The sequence below is a fragment of the Danio aesculapii genome, chromosome 17 (genome assembly GCF_903798145.1).
Source record: "Danio aesculapii chromosome 17, fDanAes4.1, whole genome shotgun sequence".
In the NCBI taxonomy this organism is placed as follows: Eukaryota; Metazoa; Chordata; class Actinopteri; order Cypriniformes; family Danionidae; genus Danio; species Danio aesculapii.
In genome coordinates this window covers 32,634,791-32,652,250 of record NC_079451.1, presented here as the reverse complement: position 1 = coordinate 32,652,250, position 17,460 = coordinate 32,634,791, and the positions used below count along the sequence as shown (strand labels likewise).

Sequence of the window (17,460 nt, the reverse complement as noted above, 5' to 3'; positions counted from 1 at the left end):
TCCACTTACAGGTGACAATTAATGAATGACACTGTCCATTTATTGCACTCAAAAATGTAAAACTTCTAAATAAAAAAAACTAACAGATAATACAGTGCTCAGCATATACGAGTACACCCCCACACAAATCTCTCTTTTAAATCAATATTTTCTTCTTAAATCAATATTTTCTATTGTAAAGGATGCTTTACAATATTTGTGCATATACATTAGTTTGATCAGAACTGAGGCCAAATCTGGAGCTAATCTAACTAAATAACTTGCGATAATGGTTCAAAAATTAGTAGGCCAAATTTGTATGTTAGGGAAAAATATAAAAATTCATAAAATAAAAAATATATACAATTGTGTTAAGATATTGTAGTATTTTGCATGAATTTAAACGTACTATCTTTTCATTTCTAAAAGAGTTCTGTGACTGAAATATTATTTTAATAAATATATATGATTCATAAATCTTTTTTCTTCAAATGCACCAATATTTAAAATGGGGTGTACTCATATATGCTGAGCACTGTACCATGATGGGAGAAATTATAGTCAAATGTATAATTTTAGTCATTTTTAAGGAATTTTTCAAATATTTTTCTCAATTATTGACCTGATATTTGGAGGTGTTCAGAAATTCATCCAGACTGGCACTATGGTCTCCACTCGATAATGTGTACTTTCCTCCTTGCCTTTTCAGACATAAGCCGAAAATATCTGTAAGAAGCTGTGGGTCCCTGGACACGGCAGACAGATCCAGACTCATGCCTCTGAGATTACCACGAGATGAAAACACACGTGCCTGATTGTCATTCTCCCTGAATGCGTCTTGCACTCCTATAGCCTCAACCATGGTCGGATCTCGAAGGTCACCAAAAAGGTCGGTCAATTTCATCTCTTTAGCTACGTCAATAATCCATCCACTCAAGAAGATGTGGTAGAGCAGATAAAGGCAAAACCAGAGTAAGCCTAAAAAGGCTTGAGTGATGAAAAGCAGAACATTGTGGAATAAAGAGGAGATGATTGCGATTAAACTCCTCAAAGTTATACTCTTTATGTGTTTTCTGATGTTCCTTACAGAGAAACAATTCAAGTCTCTGGTCATTCTTTTGTCTTCAGGAAGAGTATCTGTCTTCTCCACCTCTTTTTCTTCCTTGCCTTTCTTCACTTTCAGTTCTTCTCCACCCTCTGTTCCAGATATTTGCGCAGCAAGCTGCATTTCAAAAATGGTGTCTTCGCAAAAGTTGACAAACAGCTCCATCTTTTCCTTCTCGCCTCCTTTATTCACGACATCAAAGATAAACTGGCGCTTGCTCTCCTTTACCTGAGAACATGAATTTGCACAGGCTTTTTAGGAAACACAATAGTAGACCACAAAAGCACATTAGCCAATGACTATTTCATACCTGTGGTTTCTCCCACTGTGTGCGGCTGGATTCGCTGATCTCAAAGTAGACCCTTTCGATTCGTTTCCCGCTGCCGAGAATTTCGATCCTTCCAAGATGAGGATGGAAATACTTAAGCACACTATCTGCTAGTTCCAGGAAATTCTGCAAGCGGGCATCATTGGGCATGTGCTCAGACAGGTTGGTCAGAAGAACGGCCATGTTGAAGCCAATTTCTTTAGCTGGTTCGTGAAAACGTGTCACAAAGTCTGGGTAATCCAGCAGCTCGCTTTCTGCCATCTCCGCACAGCATAACAGGAATTCAATCTCAGATTGAGAGTAGTGCTTGAACACTTCCATGGCTCGCTGGAAGTCCTTTTTGGAAATTAGTCCTTTGCCGTCTGGGTCATATTCGCGGAAGGCTTCTGATGATGTGAGGTCTTTGAGTTTGAGGAACATATCGAAGAACTTGAGGATCATCTCCACATTGCTGGATGATTCCACCAGCATGTCTACCATTTGTTTGCCGATGGTTCCATTCACTACATTTCCTAGAAACATAAAAGCTTAAAATTGTAGGCATATTAGATCTACATTGTTTGGTACAGAGATGAAAGCTCTTTTATCAACCCAGGCTCATTATTAATATGTACCCCTATATACATTTCTGGAGATCGCATTATACATTCAAGGAGCTACGTTTTTTTGCAGGTTTTGTTTTCGTGAATGCACCAGAGGCCGCTGTGTACGTTTTTTCAGATCTCAAATTTCTCTCACGGGTGACATTTGTGCCTGCTGTTCTCTCATAAATACACCAAAGGCAGCTGTCGACTAACTGTCTGACCACACCCACCCCATGCCTAAACCCAACCGATGGTGTTTTCAAATGCACTGATTGACCCGATCACCCCCTTCCTTAAACCCAACTGACAGTGTTTTCAAAAGCAATCTAGAAAAAGAAACGCCCTCGACTGATTTTCTCCATGGTTTCAGATCATACCATGTTCTCACCCTCGTATTTACTTTTTTCATTTAATTTTTGCCTTTTGTTTTTGTCTTACCTGCTTTCTGGAACCTTTCTTCGCCGGGCTCAAACCCCGACATCAAACTCAAACTCCTCTCTGCGTCTCAAGTCTGCTGACGTACATGGCGAGCTACTGAGCAAACTGGCAACAGCGGAAAAGCCATTCACATGGAGGTAAGCAGTCAGCTGGTAGCGCGAAAAGAACAGGAGCCATCTGTGGTGTCATATCGCCCCATAGCATCCGCTTTAAAGACAAATGCAGCCATACGTAGCTCTGGCTACATAATTCGTACTCTCCAGAAATGTATACGGGGTACGTTTTCACAATGAACCTGTGTTGTCTTTTATTCAGAATTGTGTCTTATGTTTTATGCACATATGTGTAGTGTTTTACCAGATGAATTACCACAGAAGCCACACATATAGAGCAGCTTATGTGATGCAAACATCAGAAAGTACAAGTTTAGAAATCATACATTATGGTAAAAGTGTTTTGAGGTGATAACATAGCATTGGAATCCATAACTGCCTTGTGCGAACTTGCTTTTCAATTTTGAAACGTATACATAGCTACCTTACTGAGGCGGTAATCTAACTGTACATATACTATAAATAGTGGACTATACACAAAAACTGCGAAAGACTGCACGAGTACATAAAACTGTACATTATTGCACAAAATATTGTGAAAAAGAGGTATTTAAGGTTAAAACTCAAGTAGTGCAATATGATTTAAAGTGCACTGACACGTAAACATTTGTGTTATATCACAAGAGTCCTTGTCTATATGTTTATAGAAAAATGTCTGGCATGTATAGAGAGAAGATTGTGTTTTAGCAGGTGGATTGTTCAGCCCTCTCACCTGTGTTGCAAACTCAGAATTGCACAATGCTTTCCTATAGACATTGAGTTTGTAAGAAAGTGTCTGGTGCATATAAAGAGGAAAGAGTGCATTAATTTTCACAATTTTCTGTGACTATTATTCCTTTCAGCTGTAATAAACAGTCTGTTCAGGTATGTTTTTGGAGGTATTTTTTCGTTGAGCCTATGTGATATAATATCACTCCAAACAATTCGCAACCAAATGCGAAAACAGGCTTAAAAAATTTACACCTGGTTTCACATTCTCATTGCTTTGCACACTGATCTATTTGTAATTATCTCATATCATCACAAATGTGCACTTTTGAGAATAAAGCTGATGAATAATTACTCTGATTGCACTCATCATTCCCACGATTTCACTGCAGAATCACTGTCAAAAACCATCACAATCTTACATGTTGTGTTGAACTAAGGCATTGGCTAAAACACATATGCAGGTTTACTTTCGTTCCTGAACCAATCTGCACTCCAGTCTCAAAGTAGCTTTTAAATTAATGAAAATTGAGCCATAATTCCAGCACAACCAGACTCAGACCTCATAGCACAGGTATTCTTGTGTTGACTCCTCCAGTGCACACTCAGGTCAGCATGAAAGCTTTCACATTACCAGCTATTCATGCAAACTGTGCCCTATATTGAACAGCCGGGAAACTACATACTGTTATTAGTATATTAAATTAGCATGTAATTGGCACATTTTTCACTAGCAGAAAAGTTTCTCTTACCTTCAAGCATGGAAAGCAGCATTACTACCATGTCTTTCTGTAAGTCCATCAAAGCCTTCAGCAGCTCTATTTGGCTGGAATCCTGCAGACACACAAAAAAACTCTTATTTGTTTTTTTTATCCTTTGAATTTCCCAAATTTGTACTTTGCAATGCATAAATTAACACATAAGATTTTTAAGTAATTTGTCCATAGGCTAACCTGAGAAAGCTTCATTTGCATATGGGCAAACACATGAAGGAAGCCGACTACAGCGTCCCATAGACGACTATGAGCCAAACTCTGCTGGTTCCCTGTGCATGGACCCTATATCATACAATAAAAGGTTTAAACTGGTGTTAGTTAAATAGATTAATTGATTGATTTGTTTTGCAACAGATGCAGCAAAGTGTGGTGACAGGCCTCTCAGAAGTATTAATTCCAAATAAAATATTACGGAGGAAATCTTGACACAGGGTCCTTACAATATTACTTACCTCTACATTCTGACCGAGCAGATTTACAGTTTACCACACAAGCCCCATCCCTGCTGAGCCATTTATTTGTGTGCATTTACCTGAATGTATTCGGTGAGCGTGTTAAACACCTGCTTGGCCACGCTGATGGCTTTGGAGAAGTTGTGCTGACCACGCTCATCAATCACATCCTTCCCTGAATAATACCAGTAGAAATCGCTGATGGACTCCTGCAGATATGAAACCATCCATCATTCTCGGTATCAGACAAATGAAATGGAGGTGGCCTGTCAGCGGCGCATGGTTTATGGAAACATTATTGGGCTACAAGCTCTGTCTCACTTTCTCCATTCTGTGCTGAAACTCTTAAACCACGTACAGCAGCAAACATGCATTTATTTTAAGCCCTCCTTCATGTATATTACAGCCAGGTGAAATGAAAAATGTAAGAATGTGGTGTTTGGGGATGAGTTATGGGGCTTGCCTGGACCCTGAGGAGATAATCCACAGTAGAGATGATGATGTTGACCGTTGTGTTGTTTCCAGTTTGAGTTCTCAGGTAATTCTGGAAATCTGTGGGGGTAAGTTTCAGATATAAACCTCCAGTTCTTATGTACCAGACACAATCAATCACGTAATGGTTTCTAAGTCAGACTAATAAGAGCAAAATAGGACAACTATCGGTAATCGGTAGACTACATTAAATAATAATGAATTGTTTTATTAGGATTGGTTTACACTCTTATATAGTTATATTACATTAGACAGCAATTTATCTTTTTAAAATCATATTTCCCATGTCACAAAAAACGCCTTCTTTCATCTGAGAAATATCGCTAAGTTACGAAGTATGCTATCCATCTCAGATGCAGAAAAGCTGGTTCATGCTTTTATGACTTCTTGGCTGGATTACTGCTCTGTTCACTGGTTGCCCAGCATCCTCTATTAATAAACTTCAGTTAGTGCAAAATGCAGCTGCCAGAGTTCTTAGGAGGTCTAGAAGATATGATCATATCCCCCCAATTTTATCCTCCTTACACTGGCTGCCTGTTAAGTTACGTATTGATTATAAAATATTGCTTCTTACCTATAAAGCTATAAATAATCTAGCTCCTGTTTATCTAACCAACCTTCTCTCACTACAATTCAACCCGCTTTTTAAGATCTCAAAACTCAGGGCTTCTGGTACTGTAGTACATAGAATAGCAAAGCCAAGTAAAGAAAGTCGAGCTTTCTCATTCATGGCTCCTAAACTCTGGAATAGCTTTCCTGATAATGTCCGAGGCTCAGACCCACTTTCTCTGTTCAAAACTAGATTAAAGACCTATCTTTTTACTAAAGCATACACTCAATGTGCCGCACGGTGGCTCAGTGGGTAGCACAATCACCTCACAGCAAAAGGTTGCTGGTTCGAGCCTTAGCTGGGTCAGTTGGCGTTTCTGTGTGAAGTTTGCATGTTCTCCTCGTGTTCTCCTCGTGGGTTTCAGCCGGGTGCGCCAGTTTCCCCCACAAGTCCAAAGACATGTGCTATAAGTGAATTGGGTAAGCTAAATTGACCGTAGTTTATGGGTGTGAATGAGTGTGTATGGATGTTTCCCAGTGATGGGTTACAGCTGGAATGGCATCCTCTGCGTAAAACATATGCTGGATAAATTGGTGGTTCATTCCGCTGTGGTGACTCCAGATTTATAAAGGGACTAAGCCGAAAAGAAAATTAATGAATGAATGAACACTCAATGCATCACATAATGGTATGATGAATGAATGTGCTCCATGCAGGCGAGCTGGCTTGGCAACCACCTGTAGGACACACTCCTTGATGCACCAACATTGTGTTAAAAACACTGATGCTTTACATGTTTGTTTCTATGTTTGTTTAAATAACTACTATTTTCTTTTATAACATTTCATTCTTGCATCTCGTTTAAATACACTATGAACAGCAGCTACGCAAATTATTTTCTATATTCTCTATTTCTACTTGGGGATACTCATCCCGAGGCCTCTGTAGACAATGCAGCGCCATTAATGCGATCCAAGAGCTGTGAAGAAATGATGCCAAGGTATCCATAATCCTGGACCAGGATTATGGATGTATCCTGAGCTGATGCTGTGAAATTATTATTATTATTATCCTTTTTTCCCTTCACTTCGTCAATTGGTGAAGTTTGTTCCTCGCCGCTGTCGCCACTGGCTTGCTTGGATTGGGACTTGTGGAGCTGCGCATCGATGGATTTGCTCTTCAGTGTTTGAACTTTCAGCTGTGAAATTTAGACCACACTGAACTAAACTGAACTTCTACTCTGAAAATCTGGACTTTACTAAAACTTCTATGCTAATCTGCTTTGACACAATTTACATTGTAAAAGCGCTATATAAAAAAACATTTATTCTGAATTGAATTCTGAATTCTGAATGAACTCTGAATTAAATATTCAGAATTTGTAGGTTATTTTATCTATCTCAGCACTGCATTTATTTTATTTATTAATTTAGTTTATTGTTATTATTATTTAATTACATTTTTTTTTGCTCATATAAACCTATTAGCAAAAAAATAAATAAAAATAACATTTTATTACAAAATTGTCAAGTTCTGTATACAACTAAATTCCATCACAAAATACTGTAAATATTGTTAGAAGTCCCACGTGGATCTGATTTGCTCTGAAAGTCAAACATTTTAAAAGACTTAACTTTAAACTCATGTAAGCTATGACATCGTCTTGCTTTTTACTACAAAGATGCCATTTCCGTAGTAAACAATGTAAACAACAAGTCTCATGAAGACACCGTGATATAAACAAATGAATGAATAACCATTCATAATTTAACACTATTGTGCCGGTGGACTAAATGTGTTTGATGGGATGTTGTTCTTACCTTTCAAAATAAACCATGATGTACAGCAATGAATGCGTGTGTCTTGTTATTACGACATGTACTTCATATCTAATAAGCGTTTTCTGTTCTTTACTTTCTTTATGAGCTTCCCATAGAAGCACAACTAGTTACAATGGCTGCTTGAGGGTTGAAGCTTTAGATTGATATACAGTTTGATATACAGTGTGTTCTTTTTGATGTAATCTATTCGTAAACACTGATGTGTAAAAACAGTGGCCCAGTGCATCCACGTGCTGATCATGGCTGAGAGGTTAAAGTTTCTTAAATGTCTAAATTATTTATTGTGCTTTGTTTTGCAATTCACATGGCTGCTAAAATTACTTTTGTATTCAGAGTGTGTGATGTGTAAATTGATGTTTAATTAATAAAGTTCTAATATAATTCCTTGGTCACTGCATTTACATGACTAATTTAGTGATTTTTTGTTTTATTTATTCTATGAAAGAGTAAAGTAAACTGCCATATTGTGAAATATTATTATAAAATTGTGAAGTATTATTAATAGGATATACACAACCAGTCAAAAGTTTGGGGTCAGTAGGATTTTTAAATGCTTTAAAATAAGCTTATTCTGCTCATCTAGGCTGCATTTATTGAATCAAAAATACAGTACAAATTGTAAAATTGTGAAATGTTATTGTACTATAAAATTACTGTTCAAAAGTAGTTTATAATTTTATTTAATTATTTTAATGATGAATTGATGATTATGATTTCAGCTTCATTACTCCAGTCTTCAAAATCATTCTAATATTAATTATTAATGTTATTACTATTATTTTTGTTATTATTATTACTATTATTATTATTATTATTATTATTATTATTATGGTATTAGTAATAAAAGCAATAATGACTGGAGTAATAATTTCATTTGAAACTACATACAATAAGTAATAAATGAATATTTAATTAAGTATTTAACAATTTCACTTTTTTACATTTAATAAATGCCGCCTTTATGAACAGAAAAATTTTATTTATTTAATTATTTTATTTATTTATTTATTTGTCATTTATTATTAAATAAAATTAATGATTAAAAAAACTGACACCGAACTTTTGACCGGTGGTGTATATAATTATTAATTTTTATTTAAATGTAATTTTAATTTTAATTTACACTAAAGGTTAATGTAACAGTAATACTGTGTAATTTTTTTTTTTTATTATTTTAAAATTTAATTTGGATTAAATTAGTATTTATTTTAAACAGCAGCATTATTATTGCATAAAACGTCACTTGAGTCGTACATAACACTCTACAACATTATGCAAAATATTGTGCAAAAGTGGTATTTAAGGTAAACGCAAGTAGTGCAATATGTTTTGTGGTGCACTGACAAGTAAACATTTGTGTTATATTGCTAAGTCCTTGCAACATGGAGTGTTTAAAGGAAAGTGTCTGGTGCATATAGAGAGAAGATTGTGTTCTACAGGTGGTTTGTTCATGATCAATGTTTTTTTTAGCACTATTCTTAGCATTTTTTAGCATCTTCTTATAGTAAATTTCATCTAAAAATAGCTTATATATACCGGGTGATAAAAAAAAATACCACAACTTTGAAAAATTGAGAACTCTGCAAAGAAGAAAAGGACAGCTAAGCTCTTCCTGTTGTCGATTTAAGGAAGCTCTGAAGTTTCACATTGAGGAACTAAAAGAAGCAATAACTGCAGCTATCCAAACTGTTACACCCGAGATGCTACAGAGAGTGTGGAACGAGTTCGAGTATCAGGTGGATGTCACTCGAGTGTCTGGAGGGGGTCATTGAACATTTATGAACTTGGTTAAGTACTCTTCACACTGATTAATTACCTATGGTACCATCATGTTTCTTTGACTAAATCCAGATTTTCAAAGTTGTGGTATTCTTTTTGAATCACCTTGTAGTAATAATGCTACTGACAACTGTAGGTAAAAGAATACCATGCACTATTAAAATGCATTTGTTCTAACCAGAATTATGGCCTTCACAAAGAAGCTGGAGGAATCTGAAAAGATCACAGGTCAGCTGTTCATCTGCCATTACTCTATCGCCTGAGAAAGAGAGACGGAAGGTGAAAGCAAAACACAGTACAGTCAAATCAATGTCAATAAAAAGAAAACTCAGCCTTTTCCGAGGGATTCATTTGTTGTTCAAAGCTGCGCTGGATGTCAGAGATGTACCTGAATTGTCCTCCGCACCCACTCCTAAACTCTCGGCTTTGATCTGCCTCTCAAACGCGTTCAAATCCAGCACACTGTGACACGCAGAATCACAAGAGCAACATCAAACACACACAAACTAACACAGGCACTTCCAATTACAGGCAAGAGATCAGATTGAAAGGGTGGAAGAAGTGATGTAAAACGATGTTCTTTTCTCTTGATTACACCAAGTAACTTTGAAAATTGAACACAGAAAGTAGGTGACGGGTGATAAATGAGTGAACAAAGCACTTCAGCACTTTCAGGCGGCTGTAGCAGGTGTTTTCTGTCTCACAATGCATTAGCAAATAACATCTGAACCTGCAAGACTGCATTAGGCCGGCCAGACTGTGAAAGAAGCCCACGTCTCTCTTCCGCCGCAGGTAACCCAGCATTTTCTAGACAGAACGAACATGAAGAAACTCTTATTTGAAAGTTGGGTTTGGTGTGAAATGTCAGAGCTTTGGGGTTTGGTGTTATCGTCTGAACATATCTGTAATCCAACATGACCTTTTCAATCTTACCTGCTGGACAGACGTGTTTCCTCCATTCAGGATTGCAATGCCCAGCTTCAATGTGGCTGCTACCATAGGCCCCATATCACCTGGTTTCAAATATCACATCCAACTTAACAGCGTAACATTTGAGGGTTGACAATAATAAAAGTCATAGCCAGCTGACTCCAGATATCAGGACAAAGATATGAGTGGTGCCCTGTGTCTCTGACCAGGGCTTTTCAATCTTTTTGATGCCAATGACATCCTTGCGAAAGGACACTGTTCCCTAAAGATACAGTTGAAGTCAGAATTATTAGCCCCCCTGTACTATTAGCCCCCTTGTTTATTTTTTTCCCCAATATCTGTTTAACGGAGAGATTTTTTTCAACACATTTCTAAACATGATAGTTTTAATAACTCATTTCTATTATTATATCTTTGCCATGATGACAGTAAATAATATTTAACTAGAAATTTTTCAAGACACTTCTATACGGCTTAAGGTGACATTTAAAGGTTTAACTAGGTTAATTAGGTTAACTAGGCAGGTTAGGGTAATTAGGCAAGTTATTGTATAATGATGGTTTGTTCTGTAGACTATCGGAAAAAAATAAAGGGACTAATAAATTTGACCTTAAAACGGCTTTTAAAAAATTTAAAACTGATTTTATTCTAGCCTAAAAAAACAAATAAGACTTTCTCCAGAAGAAAAAATATTATCAGACATACTGTGAAAATTTCCTTGCTCTGTTGAACATCATTTGAGAAATATTTAAATAAGAAATACAAATTTAAAGAGGGGCTAATAATTCTGATTTCAACTGTCTGTTCTCAAGTTTAAACAAAAATTGACATAAAATATTTATAATAATATCGTATGAATATAGCAGCAAAGTATAAAATTCACAGTAATGTACATAGTTAATAACATGGAACATTTTATAATGAACTAAGTTGATTAAATAATTACATGTGTTGAGAGTCTTCTTTTATAAACTTTATATATAAAATCCTGTTTTTGTTTTTTGGCTAGTAGTTTAAATAGAGTATATTTTCATCCATAAATGACCATATACAAGGTTTTACAAGTCCTATATAATAGTATCCATATACTAGATGTTCTTTTTAATGTTTAAATATATCATCATTTATAAATAACCATTTACAAGGTTTTACAAATCCTATATCATATTTATAATCACGTTTACTAATCATATTTAAAATCATATATACTATATGTTTTTTATGGTGGTAAACAGAGTATATTTTCATCCACAAATAACCATTCACAAGGTATTACCCAAAAAACTGTTGATTAAAGCATTTTATTGTTATTACTTTATAATTAACATTAAAAATTTACTCACTTTCCTTTGGGTTATTCCCGGCTTTATCACCTTTATTCACTTTTATCATTGGTTACACACTTGAATGAACCGCCAATTTATAATAAACATTTAATATAATCTATTATTTTATAAAACAATCATATATACTATATGTTTGTTAAATTGTAGCTTAAATAGAGACTATTTTCATCCATAAATGACTATTTACAAGGTTTTACAAATCATATTTATAATCATATTTACAAATCATATTTATAATCATATATACTGTACTATGTTTTTTAATGGTAGTTTAAACAGATTATATTTATACATAAATAACCATTTTCATAGTTTTACACAAAGTTGATTTATTGTTATTATTTTATAATTAACATTAAAGATTCACTCACTTTCCTTCGGGTTATTCCCTGCTTTATCATTGGTCGCCACACAGGAATGAACCGCCAATTTATAGTAAACATTAATATAATCTATTATATTATAATATAATCAAACATTATATGCTACATGTTTTTTTTAATTGTAGATTAAACAGGGTATATTTTCATCCATAAATGACCATAAACAAATCCTATATTATGACCTTTACAAATCCTATATTATATTTACAAATTATATTTATAATCACATACGTACACTATATGTTTATTAAATGGTAGTTTAAATAGAGTATATTTTGATCCATAAATGACCATTACAGGGTTTTTCAAATCATATATCAAATTTATAATCATATCTATTTATTTATTTAAATTAATATTTATAATGATATATACTATATGTTTTTTTAAATGGTAGTTTAAATAGAGTATATTTTCATGCATAAATAACAATTTACATAGTTTTACACAAAAAGCTGATTTAAGCATTTTGTAATTATTCAATTATAATTAACAAAAACATTTACTCACTCACTTTCCTCTGGCTTATTCCCTGCTTATCATTGGTTTCCACAGCACAATGAACCGCCAATTTACAATGAACATTTAATCTATTAGATAATATTATATATTTATTTATAGTTTGCTTTTGTTATGTAAAACTATTAATTTCAAAGCAGATTTAAACAATCATTTACTGTTAAAAAAGAATTACTGTTAAAAATAGGGTTGTCAAAAAAATAAAATTTTGATCAACCTCACAATTTACAACGGGTTCTAGAAAACAGAACAAACAGTAATATCAAATTCGATGTTTACACTACAAATATATTTAATATCTCAACATCATTTGACAGCTCTGTCTTGTCCCTGTTCTCTGGGGTTGATTGAAGATGAATGTGCCGGATGTGTTTGACTGATACCTCTGCTGGCGCTGAGCTTCTGTAGGATCATCTCAGCAGCTCCACGATCATGAAGTCGGGCCTGCTGATACAGCAGCCTCTGCTTTTCCATCTCTTTTTCCTAAGACAAATAATAAGTTACTTAATTCACAAAAAGTCTGTTTAGGATCATTAATAAGCCAAATACAATACAAAATGTGTCAGTATGCTCCATTATATCAACATCTTTCTATACAGTACAAATTAAATCTAAAAACCAATCTTGGCCCTTTCACATTCTCTTCATTTACATTGTGTACCTCAAATGATTTCAGGCCATCTTCATCCTGCTCTTCCTCACTTTGACAGCTCTGCAATACAGTTACAGTTCAATTTGTGGCTGTGGCAAAAGAAAAAGCCTTAGAAGGTCCCTGCAGTGCTTCTCACCTTGGCCATGATATCTGCATAGCACATGTACAGATCATCCTCCTCAAGTTTACTGTAGACACAGACAATTAGAGTAAACCATGAGGGTTAAAGGTGACTTCAGATTTAATTTTCACTTAGTTTTAGGTACGTTTCAAACAAGTAAAAAATGTTGCTTATATTCATAACCTAGATTTATGTGCCATAATTGACCTGTTTAAATGTCATGCTAGTTTATACGTAACAAGCTCTTTCAATATGCCCGCCTCCCAGCTAATTGGCTAACAATGGTGTCTTTTGTTTCTCTGTATTCAAACAATGGAGCGACATCTTTGCATTTGGCAATACGAACTGGAACTGGACTCGCATCAATATTGCATTTAAAGGAGATAGCTATGCCTACAATTGATCTGAAGGATGTAAATAATTTTACAAAAATAACTAATTTGTATTTTATTACAATTAAAAAAAAAGTTCACTCCTGTTTAGTATCAGATCATCATTCTTCATGTGAAGAGCTGTGTTTGTCAGTGTGTTGTTGTTGGTAACAACCAGCTCAGAAACTGCAGCATTTTGAATACACTTTCCATTGGTAATGGTGGGCTGCAATGTCAAGCAATGATAAATTAAAATTGGCAATTATTTGCACAGGTGTAGGCTTGGCGCGCTCTTACATTTTGTCATTATAATGTGAAAACGGCTTCAAATACTCCATGTCAGTCATAAAGACTAAAGTCAGCAGGAGCATATGGATTGGTTGAAAGCTGTATGTGCTGCGCTGGTTTAGCTACTCCTCAAGAATTGATCCTTCAGCCCCAGAGAGAGCCTGGGGGAGAAGCAGCTCATTTAAAGAGCTGTTAAGCTAAATTACTCATGGTTGACAAAGGTGTTTTGATAGGGTAAAAAGGTGTTTATGTACCATTGATAAAATTAACCAAAGTAAGTTACAGATTTTTCATTAAGACCCTAAAGAATCATATTAACTTGTGCAAAATGGGTATGCAATGTCACATTTATGAGTGGTGCCACAGCTACTTTTATTTCCAATTTCACATCACAATGATCACAAAATGAACTGGACATAAATGTAGTTTTAGTATAGAGTAGTACTGCTGTTTTAAACTAACCCACATGCTAATAGCAATTAGCTGCAAGTAAATTTATGGTTTGTGCCTTATATATGAAAGCTGCTCTTTTGCTGATTGTAAGACACTTTAGCGGGTGGGGAAAACTGCCCAATGCATCACAGGGACCCAAACTCCAGTCACTGAGGACATCCAGAAGAAACACTGTCTGTGCCGAGCATGCAGTATTAAGGACTCCTCTCACCCTGCTCACTGTTTTCTATCCTTCCTTCCAGCAGGTGCTTCAGGGTCCCCCGGACAAAACCAGCAGACTGAGGAACAGCTTTTCCCCCAGAACTGTCTCCCTTTTGAACTCTGCCCCCCAGACTCCCCTGATAACTTATACTCCCCATAATCACTGCACTCTTTAATATTTGCACATAGAAAATTTGCACAAATTCATTGCACTGATTCATTCAATTCATTTTGAATTGCACATACCCTCTGTACATATACATTTGTAATTACGTTCACATCTATCTGCACACTTCTGATTATTAATAGTAACATGTACACATATTCATCTATTGTTAATCTCTGTTCATAGCAAATACATCCTGTATATAACATTCATTGGACTTCCATCTGTAAATATTACCCATAGTTTTTCTATTATTGCACTTTATAACTTATACCTGTATCCTGCACTTAGGTTAGACCTAAACTACATTTCGTTGCCTTGTACTTGTACATGTGTAATGACAATAAAGTTGAATTGAATCTAATCTAATCTAATCTAATCTAATCTAATCTAATCTAATCTAATCTAATATGTGAGAAGATATCGATATGCTTCCAATGTACAAGGCTTTCAGAGTGTTAAAATGCTTGTTCAGTTGTTACTATTTTTGTTTAGTCTTGATCTACATGCAAACACAAATGCATGAATTTATCACACACAAGAAAGCATGCACACGTACCTTCTCTGAGTCAAGGCACATTGACTGAAGAGATTGATAAGCTGATGAAGTGGATCAATGCTGTTTCTCTGCTCCGCTCTCTCCTTCAGGATCTCAACATGAGTAGCTTTCTGATGGGGAGAAATGTATTCGTATTACTATATAAATCAAAAAGGTTCAAGATATATATGTAAATATTTATATATTATAATTCACATATGTTTTCTATAGTCAGTTACTTATGTTCTGGATAAAAGTGAACAAAAAAAATGATATATAAATATATTTACACCACATCTATCAAGTCGATAAGTATGCTATAGCATGTATGTTGTTGATAACAGCACACAATAATGTAAGATAATTTGAGGTGTGCCTATGTGTGATTCAAACTGCAATAAGACATGTTATAGTCTCAACACGTAATGATAATTGTACTCATAAATCGAAAAACTGCTATTCTAAAAATCCATTACAGAAATTCACAAGAGAACCTGCAGTGAATTAGCCTTCGGGATTGGCCTGCACAATGATTGAACAGCTCAACCAGGGAACAGAGCCAATCAGAAACACACTCACAGCCAGATCTTCAATTAGCCTGTCCTCAGGTGAGTCATTCTCAGCCTTCAGCCAGACTCGCTCATAACCCTGCAGGAAGAGGTTCACCGCTCGGTGCCTGAGCAAAAAGACAAATCTCACGCTAAAAGCAAGCAATTAATTTTGGTTTCAGCACATTGAAACATAAGGAAGATGAGAAAATAGCCTTTTTATCAGGGTTAGTTCAACAGCATTGCAGTTCAAAAGTATTTCTGCAGCCTTTCAGCTTTTGTAAGTTGGGTAATTCATATTGCAATATAAAAAAATAAATGGGCTTGTCATAACTCTTGCAGCAGCAAACCTGGGGAGATTGTACAAAGGAGCCATTCTTAAGCAGGCAACTACAGCGCGTTTCCTCTGTTTAGACAACATCTTATACCATACTGGCCTCTTCATCTTCTGAGGGTGCTCCACCTGACAGAAAACAACCAAGATGTAACCCAATTACCACAACAGAGCCACACAAACACTTATTTTCCTAAAATTTACACTGAACTGCACTGGTTTACTGTAAGTGTATTTGTGGGCTGGGAGCAAATTCTCTCTCTATTTCTATATACAGTATACACTTGAGGAGAAATACTAATATCTTGCAAAATAGCTTGTAAAATATTATTGTGGAGAAGTGAGACATCTCCTCTCCGAATCTGACAGCCGCACCAGTACACACACACACACATACACACACACACACACACACACACACACACACACACACACACACACACACACAGTTCAGTACATGTGATTGACTAATAGTGAATTTCAACCATAATCTATTAGTGTAATTTTTTAAGGCCTGTGACTGTAAGATTTAAAGCAAATTTAAACCATTTGAGAACAAGAAATGATAAAGTTTACCACTTTAACAAAAATTGTGTTAAATTATTTGTCAAATGAGGCCTATAGAGTGTTATTTTAGATCTGATCATTAAATTTCTTTAACTCAATATTGCAATATTCCACCTGTTAGGACTGCGTTCTTTTGGTTTATGTTTTTGCACACCTGATGCTGGTCAGAACCCTTATTTAAATGCAATGAGAGAGTTTGTCGGAGCTGCTGTTCATTCGCTGTTTGGGCAGTTTGTCAGAGCTGCGCTCCAATTTAGGCTTTCTGTTTTGTTTCGCATCCATACACTAGCGCTGACAACACTTACCTCATCCATTCACTTGCCTTTCACACTGATTGAACGTACTGATACTGATGTTTTGATTGTTATTTTCACTTGTGTTATATTACTTCTGACTTTATTTCACCGTGTCTTAATGTTACATTGTCCCTTAATGTTACATCTTTAACACCAAAAACCATTAAGCACTGTTTGTTTCATTTTATCTGTGCTTTAATCTTTTAATTACATTATCTATAGATTTATTTGGATATTTTATGCAGATGCACTCCCCAACACAATGAATTCTTCCCAAAGAGTTACTTAAGTCATATTGTGAAATTATATTCATATCGCAATATATGATCACAGAAATACACAATATCGCAATGTCAGCTTTTTTTCCAATATCGTGCAGCGATAATATCTACAGTAAATCCATTTACATTTAATACCAATGCATTACCAATCAGCATTCATAATCAGCTCCATAAATGATTTCCAGTCTAACCTGATCGAGGTGGAAAAGAACACGAGCGATGCTCAAGATCCTCTCAACTCTGAAGGGATCTACTGAGTTTTCACACTGATCCTGGCAAAAAAAAAAGGAAATATGAATCCAATTGAGGTCAGGAGACACA

General features: G+C 35.3%; 1 protein-coding gene across 1 annotated transcript in view; it reads right to left on the bottom strand.

The window, feature by feature from the left end:
* Positions 1 to 17,460, bottom strand: part of ryr2b (ryanodine receptor 2b (cardiac)) — a 103,780-nt gene that overhangs the window by 17,233 nt on the left and 69,087 nt on the right. Inside the window, 17 exon segments of the mRNA XM_056477285.1 lie at positions 602 to 1,312; positions 1,395 to 1,924; positions 4,008 to 4,089; positions 4,209 to 4,313; positions 4,564 to 4,692; positions 4,947 to 5,035; positions 9,324 to 9,404; positions 9,534 to 9,607; positions 9,876 to 9,952; positions 10,079 to 10,158; positions 12,707 to 12,806; positions 12,985 to 13,035; positions 13,112 to 13,163; positions 15,135 to 15,244; positions 15,693 to 15,789; positions 16,012 to 16,124; positions 17,331 to 17,411. Coding sequence (XP_056333260.1) covers positions 602 to 1,312; positions 1,395 to 1,924; positions 4,008 to 4,089; positions 4,209 to 4,313; positions 4,564 to 4,692; positions 4,947 to 5,035; positions 9,324 to 9,404; positions 9,534 to 9,607; positions 9,876 to 9,952; positions 10,079 to 10,158; positions 12,707 to 12,806; positions 12,985 to 13,035; positions 13,112 to 13,163; positions 15,135 to 15,244; positions 15,693 to 15,789; positions 16,012 to 16,124; positions 17,331 to 17,411 — 2,562 coding nt within the window.